Source organism: Elaeis guineensis, chromosome 1, assembly GCF_000442705.2.
Source record: "Elaeis guineensis isolate ETL-2024a chromosome 1, EG11, whole genome shotgun sequence".
Lineage (NCBI taxonomy): Eukaryota > Viridiplantae > Streptophyta > Magnoliopsida > Arecales > Arecaceae > Elaeis > Elaeis guineensis.
Genome location: NC_025993.2, coordinates 173,339,080 through 173,357,843, shown reverse-complemented (window position 1 = coordinate 173,357,843; position 18,764 = coordinate 173,339,080). Strand labels below are relative to the sequence as shown.

General features: G+C 35.7%; 1 protein-coding gene across 2 annotated transcripts; it reads left to right on the top strand.

Annotated features, from left to right (window-relative positions):
- Positions 1-5,742: 5,742 nt before the first annotated feature.
- LOC105039636 (NADPH--cytochrome P450 reductase) lies at positions 5,743-15,783 on the top strand. Of its 2 annotated transcripts, XM_010915848.4 has the most exons (18): positions 5,743-6,289; positions 6,431-6,490; positions 6,633-6,709; positions 6,793-6,850; positions 6,950-7,033; positions 7,160-7,196; positions 10,290-10,359; positions 10,878-11,072; positions 11,175-11,267; positions 11,968-12,196; positions 12,298-12,381; positions 12,467-12,618; positions 12,705-12,801; positions 13,959-14,108; positions 14,199-14,276; positions 14,390-14,512; positions 14,641-14,754; positions 15,418-15,783. In XM_010915848.4, the coding sequence occupies exons 1-18, from the start codon at positions 5,966-5,968 to the stop codon at positions 15,496-15,498; spliced, it is 2,106 nt and encodes a 701-aa protein (XP_010914150.1). In that variant the 5' UTR covers positions 5,743-5,965; the 3' UTR covers positions 15,499-15,783. The 2 variants fall into 2 exon arrangements, 1 of the variants encoding a protein (XP_010914150.1); XR_830947.4 differs by lacking the exon at positions 15,418-15,783 and having other exon boundaries at positions 5,804-6,289; positions 14,199-14,284; positions 14,641-14,760.
- Positions 15,784-18,764: the final 2,981 nt, after the last annotated feature.

Below are 18,764 nucleotides of genomic sequence, written 5' to 3'. Positions count from 1 at the left end.
TTTTTATTTATTCACTAATTTCAAATTTTAAAAAAAAAAATTTCCATTTTCCCATGATTTTTTCTTTTATTTTTGGGTGGGAAAATTGGAAAACGCCATTTTGAATGGCGTTTTTAAAAGCGCCATTTGGAATGGCGTTTTTAAAAGCGCCATTCCAAATGGCGTTTCTTCCTTTTTTTTTTTTTTTTGGGACGATGCCACCGTGGAAATGGGGGGTGACGTGGCAGGGGAAAAAACGCCATTCAAAATGGCGTTTTTCCCTCTCACATCAGTTTGGTAAATAAGTTTGGTTTGAATATATTTTGATAAAAAAATTTTTTTTTCGTATTATTTGGGAAAAGAACTCTGATCTGATGCTTCCCTTTTGTCCCATCCCATCCACTTCTTTTCCTTCCAATCTTATTCAAATCTAATCCTCTCCCCTTTCGATGTGATGACGATCAACCATTCATAATTTTTCTTTTTGAAACATTAGTGGTATATTTTTATTAAAAAAAATTATAAATTATAAATCAATTCAGATTGTGCATATTAGCTCATTTATTTAATGTAACGTAAGTCTTTACTGACGCTTGGTAACCGCTCTTATTTTTTTCATATATACAAATAAATTGAATATTTAGTAACTAAATAAATAATTTTTAAAATGACTGTTATTTATTATTATAATAAAAAAAGCAAGTCAATGATGAGATAGATAATGATAATATTATATAAATAGAAATATTTTTTTCAGCTCATACAATGAGTTGAAATTATAATATATGATTTGCTAGGTTAGCAATTCCAAAACTAGAATAACAACCGCCATTTTTATTATATAATGATTATCCATGGAATTGGTGTGAGTCACATATAACTAATGTGACATCATGCATCAAGATTCATAAAATAAAATCTAGAACGTCCAGAATGACTATTTATTATACGAAAACCTGGAAAAGGGTGGGAGTTCCCAGGTGCGGCGCCCACGGTATTTTGGCGTTTCCGAATTGGGTTGTTGATGGTTGGAATGGAAGCCGTGGAGCGTTAAACGCGTGCACGAGTAGCGTTGGACGCTGCACCGGTCCATCATAAGATGAGTAGATGACCATACTATCCTTAACAACGAGAGTACAAGACAAAAATATCCCTTTCCGTATCGTTTTTCCGAAGGTTTACCGAGTTGATGCATGATAGGTTACGCGTGGAATAAACCCCATGTAGAAGTACGGTCGGGGGCGTGTTCCGTTGTGGCGTTGAGACATGTGCAGACAACCAATATCGAGGCCTTGGGTGCTCGATGGATGATCCGACGGTGGATGCGTGTGAAATAAAGGGAATTCTTCTTTTGCACCGAAGATACAACCCGGTCCTAGAGTATGAGGGCAATAACCTTGAAACTGGCAAGAAAAAACTTGACCGGGGAAAATGAGAACAGCTTTTTATTTTTCAAATGATATGTTCTCTTGAATCACCTGTCGGAGTTAAATACTTCCATTGAACGGCAGCTCCTTGGAATTCCTTTTTTTTTTTTTTGTCATATATAGATAAAATGCATCTTACTACAGGATGAAGCGCTCCAGTGTCCAAACAAAGTCTTAGTTTCTTTCTTCTGGTCTCATATATATATTCATCATCCTTTCGTATTTTCTTGGAATTGTCTGGATATATGGCTGCTATGCTTGCAGGATATATAAAATAGAATGGAGAGAGAGACAAAGGAAAGATCAAGAGGATCAGGAGAAGTATGGTGTGTAGCAATTGACACACATAAAGAAGTTACATATTTTCCCATTCTGCAAAGTTCATATAAAATCGTGGCATATTGTCTTGCCAAGCTCGTCTCACCAATATGCATACATGGAAAAGAGTAATGCCATGCGGCTCCCATCACATATGCACATGAATGATTTTCTTGCGGAGCGGGTCAAGAAATCGTTGCGACTCCTGAATTTGTTGTCAAATACAATGAGCCAGATGATCATAGAGCTACCAAATTAGCAGTTGCAAGCCTGCTCGAGTTTTCCTATGCACAAAATGGACACCTAGAACCATTTTTTGAATTCAAAAAAATTTGAGGCTTATGGAGTACTGGTATGTTGGTTATCAAATATACCTTGTTCCAATATGTGCCTTATTTACCAGATCACCAGTGCATTTATAAAGCAATACAGGACAAATGGTGGAGTACTACTACCAAGTACCTGCCAAATCGTCTCTTAGTTCATTGAACGGGTGTTGGTGATCACGGTGCCATGCAGTCAATTCATGGCTTCCACATTGACCTGGAGATGCAAGTGATCTTCACTATTTTCCTAGATGGTGTAAATTAACTATCAATACAGTCTCTTATGTTGTTGCATGTCTTTATCATGGTAGGAGCATTTTAGACACAATTCATTAACTGGGGCAATCATCACACGTGTTCAAAAAAAATGGTCTAAAGAAAATTGCACAGATGCCCTTCTCATCCCCCATCCCTTTAGGTATCTAACGTTCAGGACCAAAAATAATAATGATGATATATATATATTTTTTTGCTCTTTTTTTTTCCATGTCTATTTGAATATCCATCATTATTGAGTGGAAAATGATAAACGCCATATCTATAATTAGTTAGCATGGATCCTCTTTTACAGGAGGATTTTTTTTTTTAGGATTGCAGCAGGGGGTTAAACTGCTCAGATCTCATGGCTCCTTTTGCATCTGGGTAGCGCAGTTTCAATTACCTCATATGACAACCTTCAGCCCAAGTTTGATGATCCTAACCAGCCTACTGATTTCCTTCATTAAAATATGAAGTCAACTAGTTGTTGTCGTAGGCTTTTAATATCCAGCTAACATGGTTGGGTTTGAGAATCAATAATTCTCTTAATCCATTACATCACAACAACCCAATATCCTTGAAGCTATATTTCTGCAGTTTTGACTTTTCTCGCAGCCATGGGACACCATGGGATTTTTCACCTCTGAAACAAAACAATCCGGAAAAAACATCAGTGTTCAGCACCCATATTGGATCAAATGATTCATTGATACACATAGTTTCTTGCTTGATGCATGTTGCTCCAATAACTATGCTCATCCTGAAGTGTTACGCGTATGGGAGCTCTGTTAAAAAGACTGTATCCAACTGCCAACAAAATAACAAGGTCGATGCACCTATTATTGTTTTTTGTATAAAAAAAAAAATAGAATCTCGCTGTAGAATTTGGAAAACTAACATCAGAAGGAAGGACTATGTTGCAAATTTTGATAGACACTCTATGACACACATCATGTGGTCACAAAAGTAAACAACGCTTTTATACCTATCAGGTGAAATTTTTAGTTGGATTGGATCTATTGCTAAGCTGATGGACTAGTCAACATGCACAAACATGCATGAATTGCTTCTTTTATTCCTCCTTTTTTTTTTTTTTGGCCATATTTGTATATGCTCATTCATGGTTGAACTAGTTCATCACTGAGCTGATGGATCTGTTCCAACCAATTAGGTCTCATCCACTGTGGCAGGAAATTTATCCCACCATGTGAAGGTTATATGAGTCACAAATCGGCCTTCTATCCCAGCTTTCCAATAATCATCATGATCCTCTAAGCGGAAAATAAGCCATTTGGTGAAGCATGTATTCTTTGAGAAATGAAATCAATTGATTTAATTCTCTTTTTCTTTTATTTTTTTCTTTCTGTCGTCGTTCAAACTTTTTGCTTCCCGGTTTCACCAACGGTCGCCAGAAGCTACTTCGAGTTTTCAAATAGCTACGTCATAACTGACCACTTTGTGCAGTATCCAAGTCCCGTATATCTGCAGGCCTAGACCGCCATTTTTGTCATGTGGAGCAATCCAGTGGGACAATTCCGTGGTTTCAACGGCTTTTATTTTTCACTTGGAAGTATAATTCTGTGAAATGTTATGTACCATAATAGTGCTCATGAATATTTGCGGTAAAATAAGAAAATTGTTGACCTCAAATTTGAACTCGATTTATCTTACTATATTAACGTTTATTTAAGATAATGAATCAATTTTCTATTCATTTTTACCCTCTCCACATTTGAATTAGTCATATCGCAATAATTTGAAATGTACAACTTCAAGATCAATATAGTTTCGAGTGCAATTGCTATAATCATCACAGAAGACAATTTTTTATATGTACCAACACTTTTATTATTTACATGTTATGTTGTGTGCTCATAGTGGAAGAGGCTGAAAACCTTTAAAACAATTGTTATTATCTTTCCATGCTTCACTTGATATCTTATATAGGATCAAGCTAACAGGCTTTTCAATAAAATCATGTCACGAGAACATATTGTAACATTTTACTAAACTAAATTTGTTCGAAATCTTCATCTCTTTCTCACACATAAAAGAAAAAAATTGGATTACTAGCACTTGGATCAAATGTGTCTTATAGTTTTATAAGATAAGGTGTCACATCTTTATCAGTAGAACTCATGGATATATTAAGTGAGATCGACTATTATAAGTCTTGTCATGATATGGACCTGTCATCAGAAACTCTCTGGGAGACTCATGGTAGGTCAAAAAAATACATCAAACTTGAAAAGAAGATGAATTATATACTATGGCAATGCAAATGACTCTCTAACGCACCAGATTTAGGATTAGGACATTGAAGGATTCACCTAAAGGCACATAGTTCACTGCAAGACAGTGAAACATAATTGTTGAGTTGAATACATTAATTGCAACCTAAGCATCAACCATATATTTATACTTCATGGTCCACCTGAATATCAACGCAATGCATTAAATAATTTCTCTTAGATGTCAAGGTCGTAAGCATCCTTTGATGACTTTATTGTGGAACCAAAGTCATGCATTACATGTGCCACATGGTATTCCACTAGATGATGGAATGGTAATCTTCTAAGGAACTACTATTTCTTCTCTCGCAAAGAGAAGCTACCATTTCTTCACATGCCCCGTAGGTGCTTTGTCAATCAACATAATCATAATCTTCCATTAATTATATCCTCTCCTCCATATTAGTAGTACTTGTAGCTGCAAGCAATGTCACATGATACTCATCCTTAGGAGCTTGTTGGCTCTTCTAGCTTGTAGTTTTTAGAAGTTCATCTAAATCACAGTCGCCATTCTAGCCTGTAAGATTGTTGGTTTGTAGAAAAAAAAAAAAAGTTTATAAAGATCTTTTGAGCTTACTTATAGGATTTTAGTTGTATCAATGCAAGTTATATCCAAATAGATTATTGGTCTGCTGAAAAGAAAAAAAAAGTTTATGAATTTTTTAAAAAAAAAAAAAAAATCTTATAGGATTTGAGTTGCAAGGATGTTGAATTAAGACAGGTAATATCCAAATAGGCTGGTGGTCTGAAAGAAATGAAAATTTATAAAGATTTTCTTTTTCTGTCTTATAGGATTTGATGGGGTGGGTGTGGACTGAATTAACACAGATCATTTCCAAATAGGCTGTCCAAAGAGACCCAATTCAATGCTGCCATATCTCCCAAGCAGATCCGTAGACTCGGTACTTTTATGTCAAATCTATAGCCAAGATTAAATCATTAAAAATCACATAAATTCCAGACCGAAGGCAACTAATCTATGCAAATATCCGCTACCCTGTACCTCCGGATTCAGTGAATCCTAGGGGTATTCCGGTAATCTTGCTTCCACACAATACCCTTCCAAAAATTTTCAACGCAGCATCTGACCGACTCATGAAGCCCTCCTCCTCCCCCTCCCAGGAGTAGTTGGTTTGAACTGTCCATCCCTCGGTTGGTGCGCGTCGTTGGCTCTGCCCTGCCCGAACCCACATAAACCCCCCCACCTCCACGCCCTTTCAAGTTTCACCGGCTCCCCTCTCTGTCTTCACACCAAACCCTTCGCCCGCTCCTTCTTCTCTCTCTTATCTTCCCTCCCCTCCTCTCCTCCTCCAGGAATCAAGAAAAGAGAGCGAGCGAGAACGAGGGGGAGAGAGAGGCGATTGGGATGCAATTGGGGGAGATGAAGTCCTTGGCGCTGGATCTGATGTCGGCGATCGTGAACGGGAAGTACGACGGGGATGGGGTGCCGCCGGAGATCCGGGGGAGTCGGGAGCTGCTGGCGGTGCTAACCACGTCAGTGGCGGTTCTGCTTGGCTGCGTGCTCTTGCTGCTCTGGAGGAGATCGGGCGGCAAGAAGGCCACCCTCGTGGTCGAGCCCCCGCGGCCACTAGAGTTCAGGGAAGAGACGGAGAACGAGCTTGATAGCGGGAGAAAGAAGGTCACCGTCTTCTTTGGCACCCAGACCGGCACCGCGGAAGGCTTCGCCAAGGTCAGGATCTTCGATTTGATTCCGCCGCACTTCTTGTCTTGGAACCTATACCCCCCTCAGAAAAAAAAAGTTTTTTTTTTTTTGGGGTTTTCCTTTTTTCAAGTTCTTTTTCCTAACCTAAAAGTTCCCTTTCTTGACCAGGCTTTGGCCGAGGAGGCAAGGGCGCGATATGAGAAGGCCATCTTCAAAGTTGTTGATCTAGTACGACTTCTCTACTTCCTTTTCTTTTCTTGGAATATTATCAGATGAGTCGAGAATTATTACCCGTTTGATTGATTGTTTGTGGTTTGATCTTGATCATTTGCTCGCTTTTTTTTTTTTTTTTTTGCTCCGTTATTCATAGGATGATTACGCAGCTGATGACGATGAGTACGAGGAGAAGATGAAGAACGAGACGTTGGCGTTGTTCTTCTTGGCAACGTGAGTTGCAATTTGTATGTCCCTTCCAGTTTCCCTCGCATTTATTTATTTTTTATTTACCAATTCTGGTTTGGGAATCACAGTTATGGAGATGGTGAACCAACGGATAATGCTGCTAGGTTCTACAAATGGTTTACCGAGGTTAGAGAAGATTTTGATAGCCTGTTGTAAAATTTTGTCTTCTCTGTGTTGTACTTCGCCATGGTGTACTGAAGGCGGTGCCTGCCTGTTTGGTTTTAGGGGAAGGAGAGGGGAGTTTGGCTTCAGAATCTTCAGTATGCTGTGTTTGGTCTGGGAAACAGACAGTACGAGCATTTCAATAAGGTTGGGATCTAATTTATTTATTTATGTATTTATTTATTATTCCTGGTAATTGGGATTAGGAACATATTTCCACTGATACTCAACATATGTTAAATGTGTTTTCTTTTTTTTTTGGAAAAAATATAGGTCGGCAAGGTAGTGGATGAGGCCCTTGCTGAACAAGGTAACTACTTAGCATTTAGCCTTTTATTATTTCATCATGTTCTGTTTGACTTGGATGTTATCGACTGTTGTCTTGTCTGTGCCTCCTGTACGATTTTAAGCCAACTGATATAATAACTTCTTGCGTCCCTACACTTTTTAAGCTGGTACCTGGAGCTCCTTGCGGATGCGCTGCTTTCTTGTGACACAGGAAAAGCTAATCAGCTAATAACTTTTAAGATATACTGATTTATGTTTGAGAAAGTTTTGTGCTTGTTTCCCCTGACTATATAGCTTGGGCACTCACACATGACTTCTATGATGCAATGTTCTTTGTTGAATATCAAGTGACACCTGATGCTTGACCAACTATGGAAGAATCTCTCAAGAGAGATAAGACAAAACCTTCCCACTTTGTTTGGTTACAACGGAAAGAAGAGAAGATAGAAAAGGAGAAGAGATCAGAAGGGAAAAAAAAATAGTTCTCTTGTTTGGATGCACAAGAGAGAAAATGAGCAATTTATTTGAACTGTCTGGTTTTGGGGGTAAGATAAGAACAAAAAACTTATTGTAAGCATTTAGTTTCTTTTCTCTTTGAATGTCTCTTCTTTTGTATAGACACTTCTTTTGAATAGGCAAAAATGTGATTTTGGAGAGAGAACTTCTCTGTGCTCCCTTTCCCCTCCACTTATTGGCTTATTTTTCTGACCAAATGCGAGAAATTTGATTTTTCTCATCATTTTCTTCTCTATTCTCTTTATGTCTCTCAATCCAAACAGGATGTTGAATAAATATCTATCAAAAGAGGTTGTGGCCCCAATAATCCTGACAAATCATTCATTTAAATAAACTTGTTATTATGTTAACATTAATCAAACAAGTGTAACTTAATTAGGAAATAGAACATGATGTCAATATATATATATATATATATATATATATATATATATATATATATATATATATATATATATATATATATATTAGAATCTAGTCATGTTTTGCTACGATACTGACCCTCAGATGCACTAACCTATTTCTTACTATCAAGAAAAACAGATCTTATTTCTGATATAAACATATCAATATCTGTATATCTGCCTGCTAATTGTTCTTAGCAGCCAGTTTTAGCATTTCATGGCATTTGCCCTTACCCCATCTGAGCTCCACACAACCATATGTAGTTCTGATATTGTCACTAATTTGCTAGCTATCTAGTGTGTCAGACATCCTAAGAGGATGATTTTTAATTTCTTTAATAAATATATAGTTCATAATATTTCTTCTATCGGGTTCTCTGATGTTGTCCATGATGTGTCAAGATGTATAAAATCATTTCAACCAAGGTTTGCCATTCTTGTATGGGACCCCATACCGATGCCATCCTATTATCGTGTCGGTACGCAGTATGGTACAAGATGGTGAGGTATACCAAAAGTTAACAGGGTACAAGATTATATACTAGTTTGATACTGGTATGGTATGGTACGATACTGACCGGTATAGCAAATTTTGATTTCAACATTAGCAGACAACTGGTACTAATTATTCAATTTGGTGTTGAAAAATCTTAGTGAAAAGTGATGAAACTATCCTTTTTGAACAATCTTTTATGACAAACATGAAGTCAATTGAAACTTTGATGCATGAATGATGGACACCTCTTTTACATTTATATGATTCATGAGTTTTAAGGGGATTTGACATGTTGAGAAGGAAAATTTTGGGGTTTGGATTATCACAGTTTGTGGGCTTAAATCATATGTGCTCTGGGAACTAGCAAATCTGGTTTCAGATTTCTGGTGTATGTTCTAGAATGCTTTAGTTAGTCTTGTGGTCTGAGATTTGTTTTGCTTATGGAAAATATCCCTTTTATGGCGTGTAGTTAGCTAGACACTTGTGAATCCAATAAGGATTTTGCAGGAAACAATCATTAATCATTCTACCATTTTTGTTTGCTTATTAGTGGTTTTTCATTCTTTTGATTGGGTGTTCTTCTATGTTTGTGGAAGTACGAAAAGTGAAGCAAGTGGCAGTTGCACAAATGCAAAAGGCTTGGGAGCAATCAACTTTGTTTTTTGAAACTGTTACTTTAGTAACTTGGGAGTTAGGTACTCTTCGGTAAAACATGGTTTGAAGATTGGGCTGAAACTAGTCTGGAACTGGCTGAATTTTGAAACTTTCCCAAATTTTTTTGGTTTCAGTCAGTTTTGGCTGATTTTGACAATTTTAGCCAAAACCGACCGATGCTGATATTCTTTGTTTTTTTTTTTTTTAAATTCATAGGTATATATGTTCATTATTTTCTGATGTTTTTCTAATACTTAATTATTCAATATCACATTCAACTAAGTCTCTAATGATCTAATTTAAATTATTTTGACTAAGACTTGCTATTATAATGACAAAGATGCAATCTTATTGTCTATCTTTACTAATTAAAAAGTGTTATATATTCCTGTGCTTAGTTTTCAATTTAAATGAGGTTTTCCTTGTTTTGGAATAAATTGATGTATTAAAATGAAATAGTGAAATAAAATGGGTTTTTATTTTGATGGATCTTTTTCTTTCTTAACCTAATTTTTAAGATGGCAGATATTGAAACATGCTTAAATGTTTTTTTCTTGCTTAGATGAGTTATTAACATAAAGTAAAATAAAATAAGATATTCTTATAAAAACGTAGTTAAATGCAAAAAACACAGCAAATATGGAATTATAAACAAAAGAGAAAGTGTAGGAAAATCGTGAAGTTTAGAGAAAGTGTATGATGATCATAAAAGTTAGCACAAAGTATTATATATCTAAGGCATTAATCTCTAAAACAGAAACCCAAACTATGATCCTCAATAACATTGACATAACGGGATAACTTGCATTTTTTTCTTAACTTTTTCTAATTTTTGGATTTTCTTGACTTTTTGAGTGAAATATTGAATCTTGGTGTGAAACTGTTGCGAGCATTGAACTACCAAAACTGTAACTCTACCTGGAGGACCAAAACCAAAGTCGAGTTTAAAAACCTGATCACTAGATGGTGGACATAAAGTGTTCTTGCGTGCCTTATTCCTCTGTATTATACTTGTTACTGAAATTAGTTTTGTTTGTTATTGCAGGTGGGAAGCGCCTAGTTCCGTTGGGCCTCGGAGATGATGATCAATGCATTGAGGATGACTTTACTGCATGGTTGGTTGCATCTGGCATCACTTTCAATTTTCAGTTTTCATGGAAATTGAGACCAATGTTTATTTAAAACCGAATCCCAATACTTGTTTGGTGTTCACTTGAGTTGTATTTGGCGGAGGTGGTGGCCGGCCACAATGGTGGTGTCTATGGCTGGTGGTGGTGTGCCATGGTGGCAGTTGGTAATTGGTGGTGGTGGTAGTGGTCTATGGGCAGTGATCAGCAGTAGTAAGCGGCACTGATGTTAGTGGGTGCCATGTGATTGGTGGTGGTAGTGGTGACAGAGGCGGTTGTGGTGGTCATGGGTGGTTTTGGTTTTCTAAGAAAGTGTAAACCAAATGTTATTTCTGCCTTGGTTTCTTTGTTTTTGAAAACAAAACCTGAAAATTGGAAACTTGCAGTGATTCCAAATGGGGCCTATATTAGCAATAGTTTAATCGAACCCAGTTGTAGGGCTTTATGCTGCCTATATAAAACAACCCTTGCCTCCTCATATAATATCACTTTATGATTGATTTCAGGAAGGAGCTGGTGTGGCCAGAGTTGGATCAACTGCTTCGAGATGAAGATGATGCACCAGGGGCATCTAACCATTACACTGCTGCCATACCGGAATACCGGGTTGTGTTTCTTGAAAGAACAGATGCATCACATATGGAGAGGAACTGGAGTCTTGCCAATGGCCATGCTGTTCATGACCTTCAACATCCTTGCAGGTACTAGAGAAATATCAAAAATTTTGGCAAGATTTTCTACTAGACAGGACCTGCTGTATGTGTAGTTTAGAACCTAACAGGCGCTAATTTTCAACTGTGAAGAGCTAATGTGGCTGTGCGGCAGGAGCTACATACCCCAGCTTCTGATCGTTCCTGCATTCATCTCGAGTTTGACATTTTTGGAACTGGGCTTGGGTAAGTTCTCTCATGTTTTCTTTGTGCACATGCAACTGAGGCAATTTCTTGTTTAGTCTGCTTCTTATAGTGCAACTTCTCATTATTATAAAAATGATTTTGATGTGCATTGCCGTTACCAAGTTTAGTCATAATGTGCATAAGGGATGGGTGGTAATTCATTTTGCTTTTTGGAACTGCTTCATGGTGCTTTTGTTTTTCCTTAATTCTTCTGCTGGGGCTTTATGTTTTCTCATATACGAGCTTCTTTCTGTCTAAACAAGGAAAAACTGTTTTAGCATGTTATCTTTTGTTTGATGTGAGTTGATGATTTCTGTTGAACCAGAAATTTGATGTGTAACATCATAGTCTATTATCCTATTTTCTGAATGCTAAGTATTAAATTTAGTCATCTCATCTTATTGGAGCCTATCAATTAATTACTGCTTACTATTTTTGTTATGCTGTTCTTCACAAAAATTTTGAATAATCATTTTTTTCCTTTTTAAAAGAGATTTTCTCCTGACAGAGTTTCTGCAAAGTAAAACATTCATTCTTTTAACTGGACAGTATTAAATCCTACCAATTGAAAGCTTCTTCTTATAATATAATGCTCTAGAGCCCATACTTTATTTGAATGCTGCTGAAACTATTTACAGCATCCAGAATTTATCATAAGTGCTTGCTCACCTTGGAGAATGTATCATATGTGAAATGTCAGGTATGAAACTGGAGACCATGTTGGTGTTTTTTCCGAGAATGGTGTTGAGACTGTGGAGGAGGCTGAAAGGCTATTAGGCTATTCATCAGATACATTCTTCTCCATACATGCAGACAAAGAGGATGGCACACCATTAAGTAGCAGCTCTCTAGCGCCTCCTTTCCCATCTCCATGCACTTTGAGAACAGCTCTTGCTCGATATGCAGACCTACTAAATTCACCGAAAAAGGTCTTTTGTATTATGTATAGCTTACAGTTTCAAGATTTTTATTTCAGAATTCTTCAATTGATTTTTTTTTTTTTAATTGTGTATTTATAATGAATCTTCAGGCTGCTTTAGTTGCTCTAGCTGCTTATGCTTCTAATCCGAGCGAAGCTGAACGATTAAGATATCTAGCTTCTCCTGCAGGAAAGGTTGGTATTATTTGACAGGAAATGAATTGCTGCACTATTAATTGTCAATCTGGTTGACATATAAGTATATAACTTTTGGCTTCAGGATGAATATTCCCAATGGGTAGTTGCAAGTCAGAGGAGCCTTCTTGAAGTTATGGCAGAATTTCCTTCAGCCAAACCTCCTCTAGGTGTGTTTTTTGCAGCTATAGCTCCTCGCTTGCAACCTCGATATTACTCTATATCATCTTCTCCAAGGTGAGCACTATGTCATGATTCATATGTTCCATTTTGTTTATTATTTTTTCTTATGTTGATACCAAATTTATCATTATCCTATGCAGGATGGTACCTTCTAGAATTCATGTCACATGTGCATTGGTGCATGGACCAACACCAACAGGAAGGATTCACAAGGGAGTTTGTTCAACCTGGATGAAGGTATTAATTATTTAATATAAGATCATATATGCTTTCAGATTTTGAAATTAATTTTGATAGCTTTTGTATAGTTGGAGTATTCGAAATATATTTGCAGACTTGAAATCTAGTGCTGGATATTTTAGGTGTATCCGTATGATGTAGCATTCTTTGACCTATGATGCTGCTTTCCATCTCTAATTGCATAATTCTAAATTTCATCACCATGCATCTAACTTTGTTCTTGCGGCATTTGGTTGGTATCTCAACTGATTGCTGGTTTCTCTGCTGCTTGTGATGGCATCTTCCATCTGCTAGTTGAGTACAATAAACATGCCAGAATAACATTGGGTTGTTGTCTCATTTGGTCATGGTTGAATTTAGTGATTCATGATTCTGAAAAACACTACTTCTTCACATCTGCAAAAAGAAAAACTTTTAAAAATTTGTATTCCCTAGTTAAAATAAAAGGGAAATAATAAGAAAAACAGTTGTACTTGTATAATGCCATTTTCCCCCTTTATCTGTTCTTGTGAGGCACTTAGTGGTGTGAACAGATATGGAAAGAGGTGACACCTGATCTAGCTGCAAATGAGACTTCTTGGTGAATCCTCATTCACCACATAGCCGAGACAAGTCTTGAACAGTTATGGTTGTTTCTAGTTGTGGCACTCTTTTCTTGCCAATTTAACTAACCAATTTTGATTAAAATATAATTCAAATGAAAAAGAAAAGAATTTTTGTCTGCCTAGATGTCATCATATTGAATCCTCCTCTCCTATGTGTATTGAAAATATGATATGCAAATGCTCCATATGAAGCTCCAGGTTAGAATTGTCGTAAAAGCTTAGAGTGCATGTTATGGCGAGTTAAGGTCCTCATCCAACTTGTGGCTGCTGCTTATTTTAAATCTGTTCTGTGTCCTGTACTAATTTTGTTTTTATCATTTCGTTCTTATGTGATATGATCCTTATGTATTTGACTGTGATTACTTTTCATTTTATTTTTGGTTCATTATCCTCTCTCTCTCTCTCTTTCTCTCTCTCTCTCTCTCTCTAACGCACACACGAGAGATCAGACCAAGGTCTATTCAAGTTTACTTAGAAAATGGAATAGTTATTGTGGGTCCATTATTAGATGATCAGTCTGTCTTTAGCTGAGATTTTGTGTTTTTACAGAACTCAGTTCCATTGGAAGACAGCCAAGAATGTAGCTGGGCTCCTATTTTCGTCAGACAATCAAATTTTAAATTGCCTGCAGATACATCCATACCAATTATCATGATTGGTCCTGGCACAGGTTTGGCACCCTTTAGGGGCTTCCTGCAGGTTTGTTTCATGACTGATGCTATCCTAAATATTGTCTTGGGTTAGATAAATGCCTTGGAGTGTCAGCTACCTCCACTTTGATTTCTCCAGGAAAGGTTGGCATTGAAAGAATCTGGAGCTGAACTTGGCCCTGCTATTTTCTTCTTTGGATGCAGGAACCGTAAAATGGTAGCTATGTAATAATAAATCTATCTTGATGTACAATTGGTATTTCCCTTGTGTCGCCTTTGGAACAACCCTTGCAAATTTCAGCTGGATTTAATTTGAATTATGGAATGCAGGACTTCATTTATGAGGATGAGCTGAACAATTTTGTAAAAGCAGGAGCACTGTCTGAGTTAATTGTTGCCTTCTCTCGTGAAGGTCCAGCCAAAGAATATGTGCAGCACAAGATGGCTGAAAAGGTCAAATAACAATTGTACTGCTTATGCTGGTTGTTCGTGATGCTTTATCTCCAAAAAAAAAAAAAAAAAATTGAACACTTGGCAATTTTTTTTTAAAAATATTAATCTCTTTTCCTCCTTGTTTTCAGGCTGTGGACATTTGGGATATCATCTCGAAGGGTGGTTATATATATGTGTGTGGTGATGCTAAAGGCATGGCTAGAGACGTCCACCGAGTTCTTCACACCATAGTTCAAGAGCAGGTAAAGGCAAAATTGATCTTGCACTGGATTCATAAAAGAACTCTGAATTTTCATGAACTCTCAATTTTCATGAAAGATTGATGATACAATCTCTAAAATTGAATTGTTGAATGTGCTTGTTTTCATCATTGAACCTGCTTTGCTAGTTCTTATGATAATAATGAACACCATAATTTTACTAGACTACCTAAACCACTGGGAGTTCATATGCTCTGCCAGCAATAATTGTGTTGGAATACCGCCAGAATATTTTAGGGCCCGTTTGGTATTGCTTTTGTTTTCTGTTTTTGTTTTCAAAAGCCCAAGAAACAAAAATGAACAAGACTGAAGAACATGTATGATGATACCCTGTTTTCGTTTTTAAAACTTATGTTTTTGTTGTCAAAAGCCCAAGAAACAGATCAGAAAATTGTTAGAACTTTTGGTAGCAAATATTTGTTGCTTTCAAAAAGAGAGTAAATAAAAGCAAGGAATAGCAAAAGTTTTGTAAAAATGCCAACATCAATAGCCATATGATATTTCATTGATTTGTAGAGAAATAGAAACACAAAAACAACAATACCAAACAAGCCCTTAACTGGTGGGTAGAACAATGCTACTTTCCCCCTCTAATTATGCATTGAAGTAATAAATAACTGGGCATTGCCTTGAATTGGGTTGCAGGGTTCTCTGGATAGCTCTAAGGCTGAGAGCATGGTGAAAAATCTGCAAATGGAAGGGAGGTACTTGCGTGATGTATGGTGAGCTTCCCTTGAAAGAGAAAGGGCTTCCAGTGGATTGTCTTTGGCCAGAATTTATGCAGGAATTTGAAACTCAGAATGAGTTTCCAGTGGGTGGCACTTGACCGTGCTCCTATTTTACACATCTGGAAGTGCATATTGTCTTTTGGCCATGATTCTTTTGATCATCTAACAAGGGTTTTGCTGTGTTTTATGTATGTATAATCAATTTTTCATTAGGCTTATTCGTTGAAGGAATAAGAGAGAACTCTATCTAGTTGAAAGAGCCGTCAGGTTCGAATGTGGAAAACTTTTCTGTCGGCCTTTAGCAATTATTTATAATGCCATCAATTTTACTATGAGATCATCCAGATAAAGAAATGTCGATGATGATGAACTGTTACGCCACTTCTTTTTGAAGTCTCACGGACTGTGGAGTATTGTGCTTGTTATCACAATGTTATGGGGCATGGTCCTGCATAGGCTAAACATGTTATCACAAGTTGGCCCGGCTGTCACAGGGCGGGAGGAGGAAACGGATGGAGTAGAGAGGCAATAAGAAAGGAGACATATGATTTTGGATGGTAAAATCGATCCGATCTGTTGGGTATGTATTTTATTTAAATTTGATCAAATTTAAAAAATAAAATTTAATCAGATTTAGATTTGAATTTAGATAAAATTTGAAAAATGTAACATGAGTATGGGTAGGATATGAGGAGGGTTGTTTTCTATCCGACTCCGATCCGAAATTATGGATATGGATAATATCGGAATATATATGTGAATATATATATCTATAATTTTGTTTTGATAATTTTATTTTGATTGATAATATATATATAATTATTTTAATTATTTATATATTTTTTATTGAATTATAATTTTATTTTTATATTTGATTTTTATAAATTTGAATTTATTAATTATATTCTATGTTAAATTGGTAATTTTATTTTGATTGATAATATGTATAAAATTATTTTGGTTGTTTATTTTTTTTTACGTATGGGATAGGCATGAGGTGAGTATAGATTATGGAGAAATGAGTTATTCGTGGGTATTTTCGAATCTATTGGGTATAGGGATGGATATATTTTTTTTTATTCGGTCGGATATCGAGTAGGGTTTGGGTATAGAATATTAAGTTTTGATTTGAGGATGGATAATACAATATTCGATTCAAATTTTATCTGTTGCCATTCCTATTTTTTGATTACATTATAAATTTTTAGGTTGGATTAGCAATCTTTGAATATTTCTCAAAATTTTTTTTGCACAAATCTGTTTAAGTCTTCCTATGCTTGTTATTAATTAAAATAATTTACTAAGATAATATTTTGCATCAAATCAAGTTACTGATCAAGTTAGATTTTTAATATCCGATCTTAATATTTATATTTAGATCTGATCATGTCAAAATTGAACAACAAGAGTTTCACATCGATGATTTAAGCTATTGGATGTGATCTATTATCTCAAAATTATTTACACATTAAAAATCATATGATTTAAAGATATCTAATGATAAAAAAATATATTTAATTTAATTTTATTCAGACTGTCCAATTTTTAACTATTTGATGTATAGATTAGAAATTTTTAAATTATATAATTTTTTTTATGTGTAAATAGTTTTGAGATTGTAGATCACATTCAATGATTTGCATCATCGATATAGGATCCTTATTATAATATTTTGAGTTGATCGCAGTTGGATTCAAATTCGATTGACCTAATTCTAATCTAGCTGTATATGCACATATGCATACACTACCATAAAACCGATGTAACGTGTGGGATACATCTTTATTTAGCAAATTTAATATACTTAAAATATTATTTTATTTGTTGTATAATTATTTAATATATATTATTAATATATAAAATACTCATCCTATTAGTAAATATTTTTATTATTTTTAAAATATCATTATATTAATATACTAGTATATTCTCAAATATTATTAATCTTCTAAGAATATTATCAATAAAAATATTAATTTACTAAAATATATTTTTATAAAATAATATTATTATCAATATTATTAATATTATCATATTAAGATTATAATAAAACCAACCATAGAAATGCTTGAAGAGTTGTAATATCCTAAGTTGAAATACTCTTTTTTTTTAATCAAAAAAAATACTCCTCTTTTTCTAATACATGAAAAAAATCTTCAGAAATCCTTTGGTGTGCGAATACTTTATTACAGACAGTGGAGGAAGGCTTTGGCACCACCACCTCTTTTATTTAGAAAATATATCATCTCATTATTTTTCAAAATGATATATATTTTATTAATATATAATATATTTATTTTAGAAAAAATTATAAGAACACATCTTCAATTTCAGTTTAATTTCACTTATATTCTTTTGACTTTAAAATATGTCAAAACAATCCTTCAAATTGTTGAGATGTTCCAATACGATTTTACCATCTATCTTTATTCATAGAATGGTATCATTATTTTATAAAATGATCAAATTATTCTTATCCTCATCTCTTTTCTTTTTCCTCTTTTCTCTCTGATTGCTCCCTTTCTCCACCTCCAACATCAATGTTTCTCTTTCTTCTTTCTCCATTCTTCTCTTCCTCATCCCCTTCTTCTTTTCATCGTCCTCCTCCTTCAAGTTCTTCTCTCTCCTCCTTTTTCTTCTCTCCCACTTCTTTTTTAAGTCCGCCCATATTCTTTTCCATGACGGCTCTCACCACCTCCGTCTGTTCGTCATCAACGATCTCTCCTTTCTCTCCTCTCCTTCTTTTTCATCTTTTTTTTTTCATCCTCCTCCAAGCTCGCCCATAACCCTTCCTTCTCCTTCCTCTTTCTCCTCATCTATTTTTCATTGTCTCCTCTTCCTCCTCTTCCCTTCCTCTTCTAAGCCTGCTTGTGAGTCCCTACCTCTATGATGGCTCCTTTCACCTCCGTTCATCTCACCCATCTCATGGGCGGACCCTCCTTCCTCTCATTCCTCATCTTCCACTTCTTCTCCTCTTTCAAGTCTGTCCATCTCTCCTTCCCCATCTCCTCCTCCACTTTTATCCTTTTTTGTCAGTAGCCCCTCTTCTTCCTCCTCTCCTTTCTCCTCACCTACTTCTCCTCATAATCTTCCTCTTTTAACCATAGGTATGAGTGCTCTCCTTTCTTCCTTATCCTCTTCCTTTCAACCTCTTTTCCTCCTCCCCTTTCTTCTCCTTCAATGTCATCTATGAGGCTTTTGATATTGTTCTTCCTTTTTAAGCCGACCTCCATGATCCCACTTTTTCCTCTACGATAATATCTT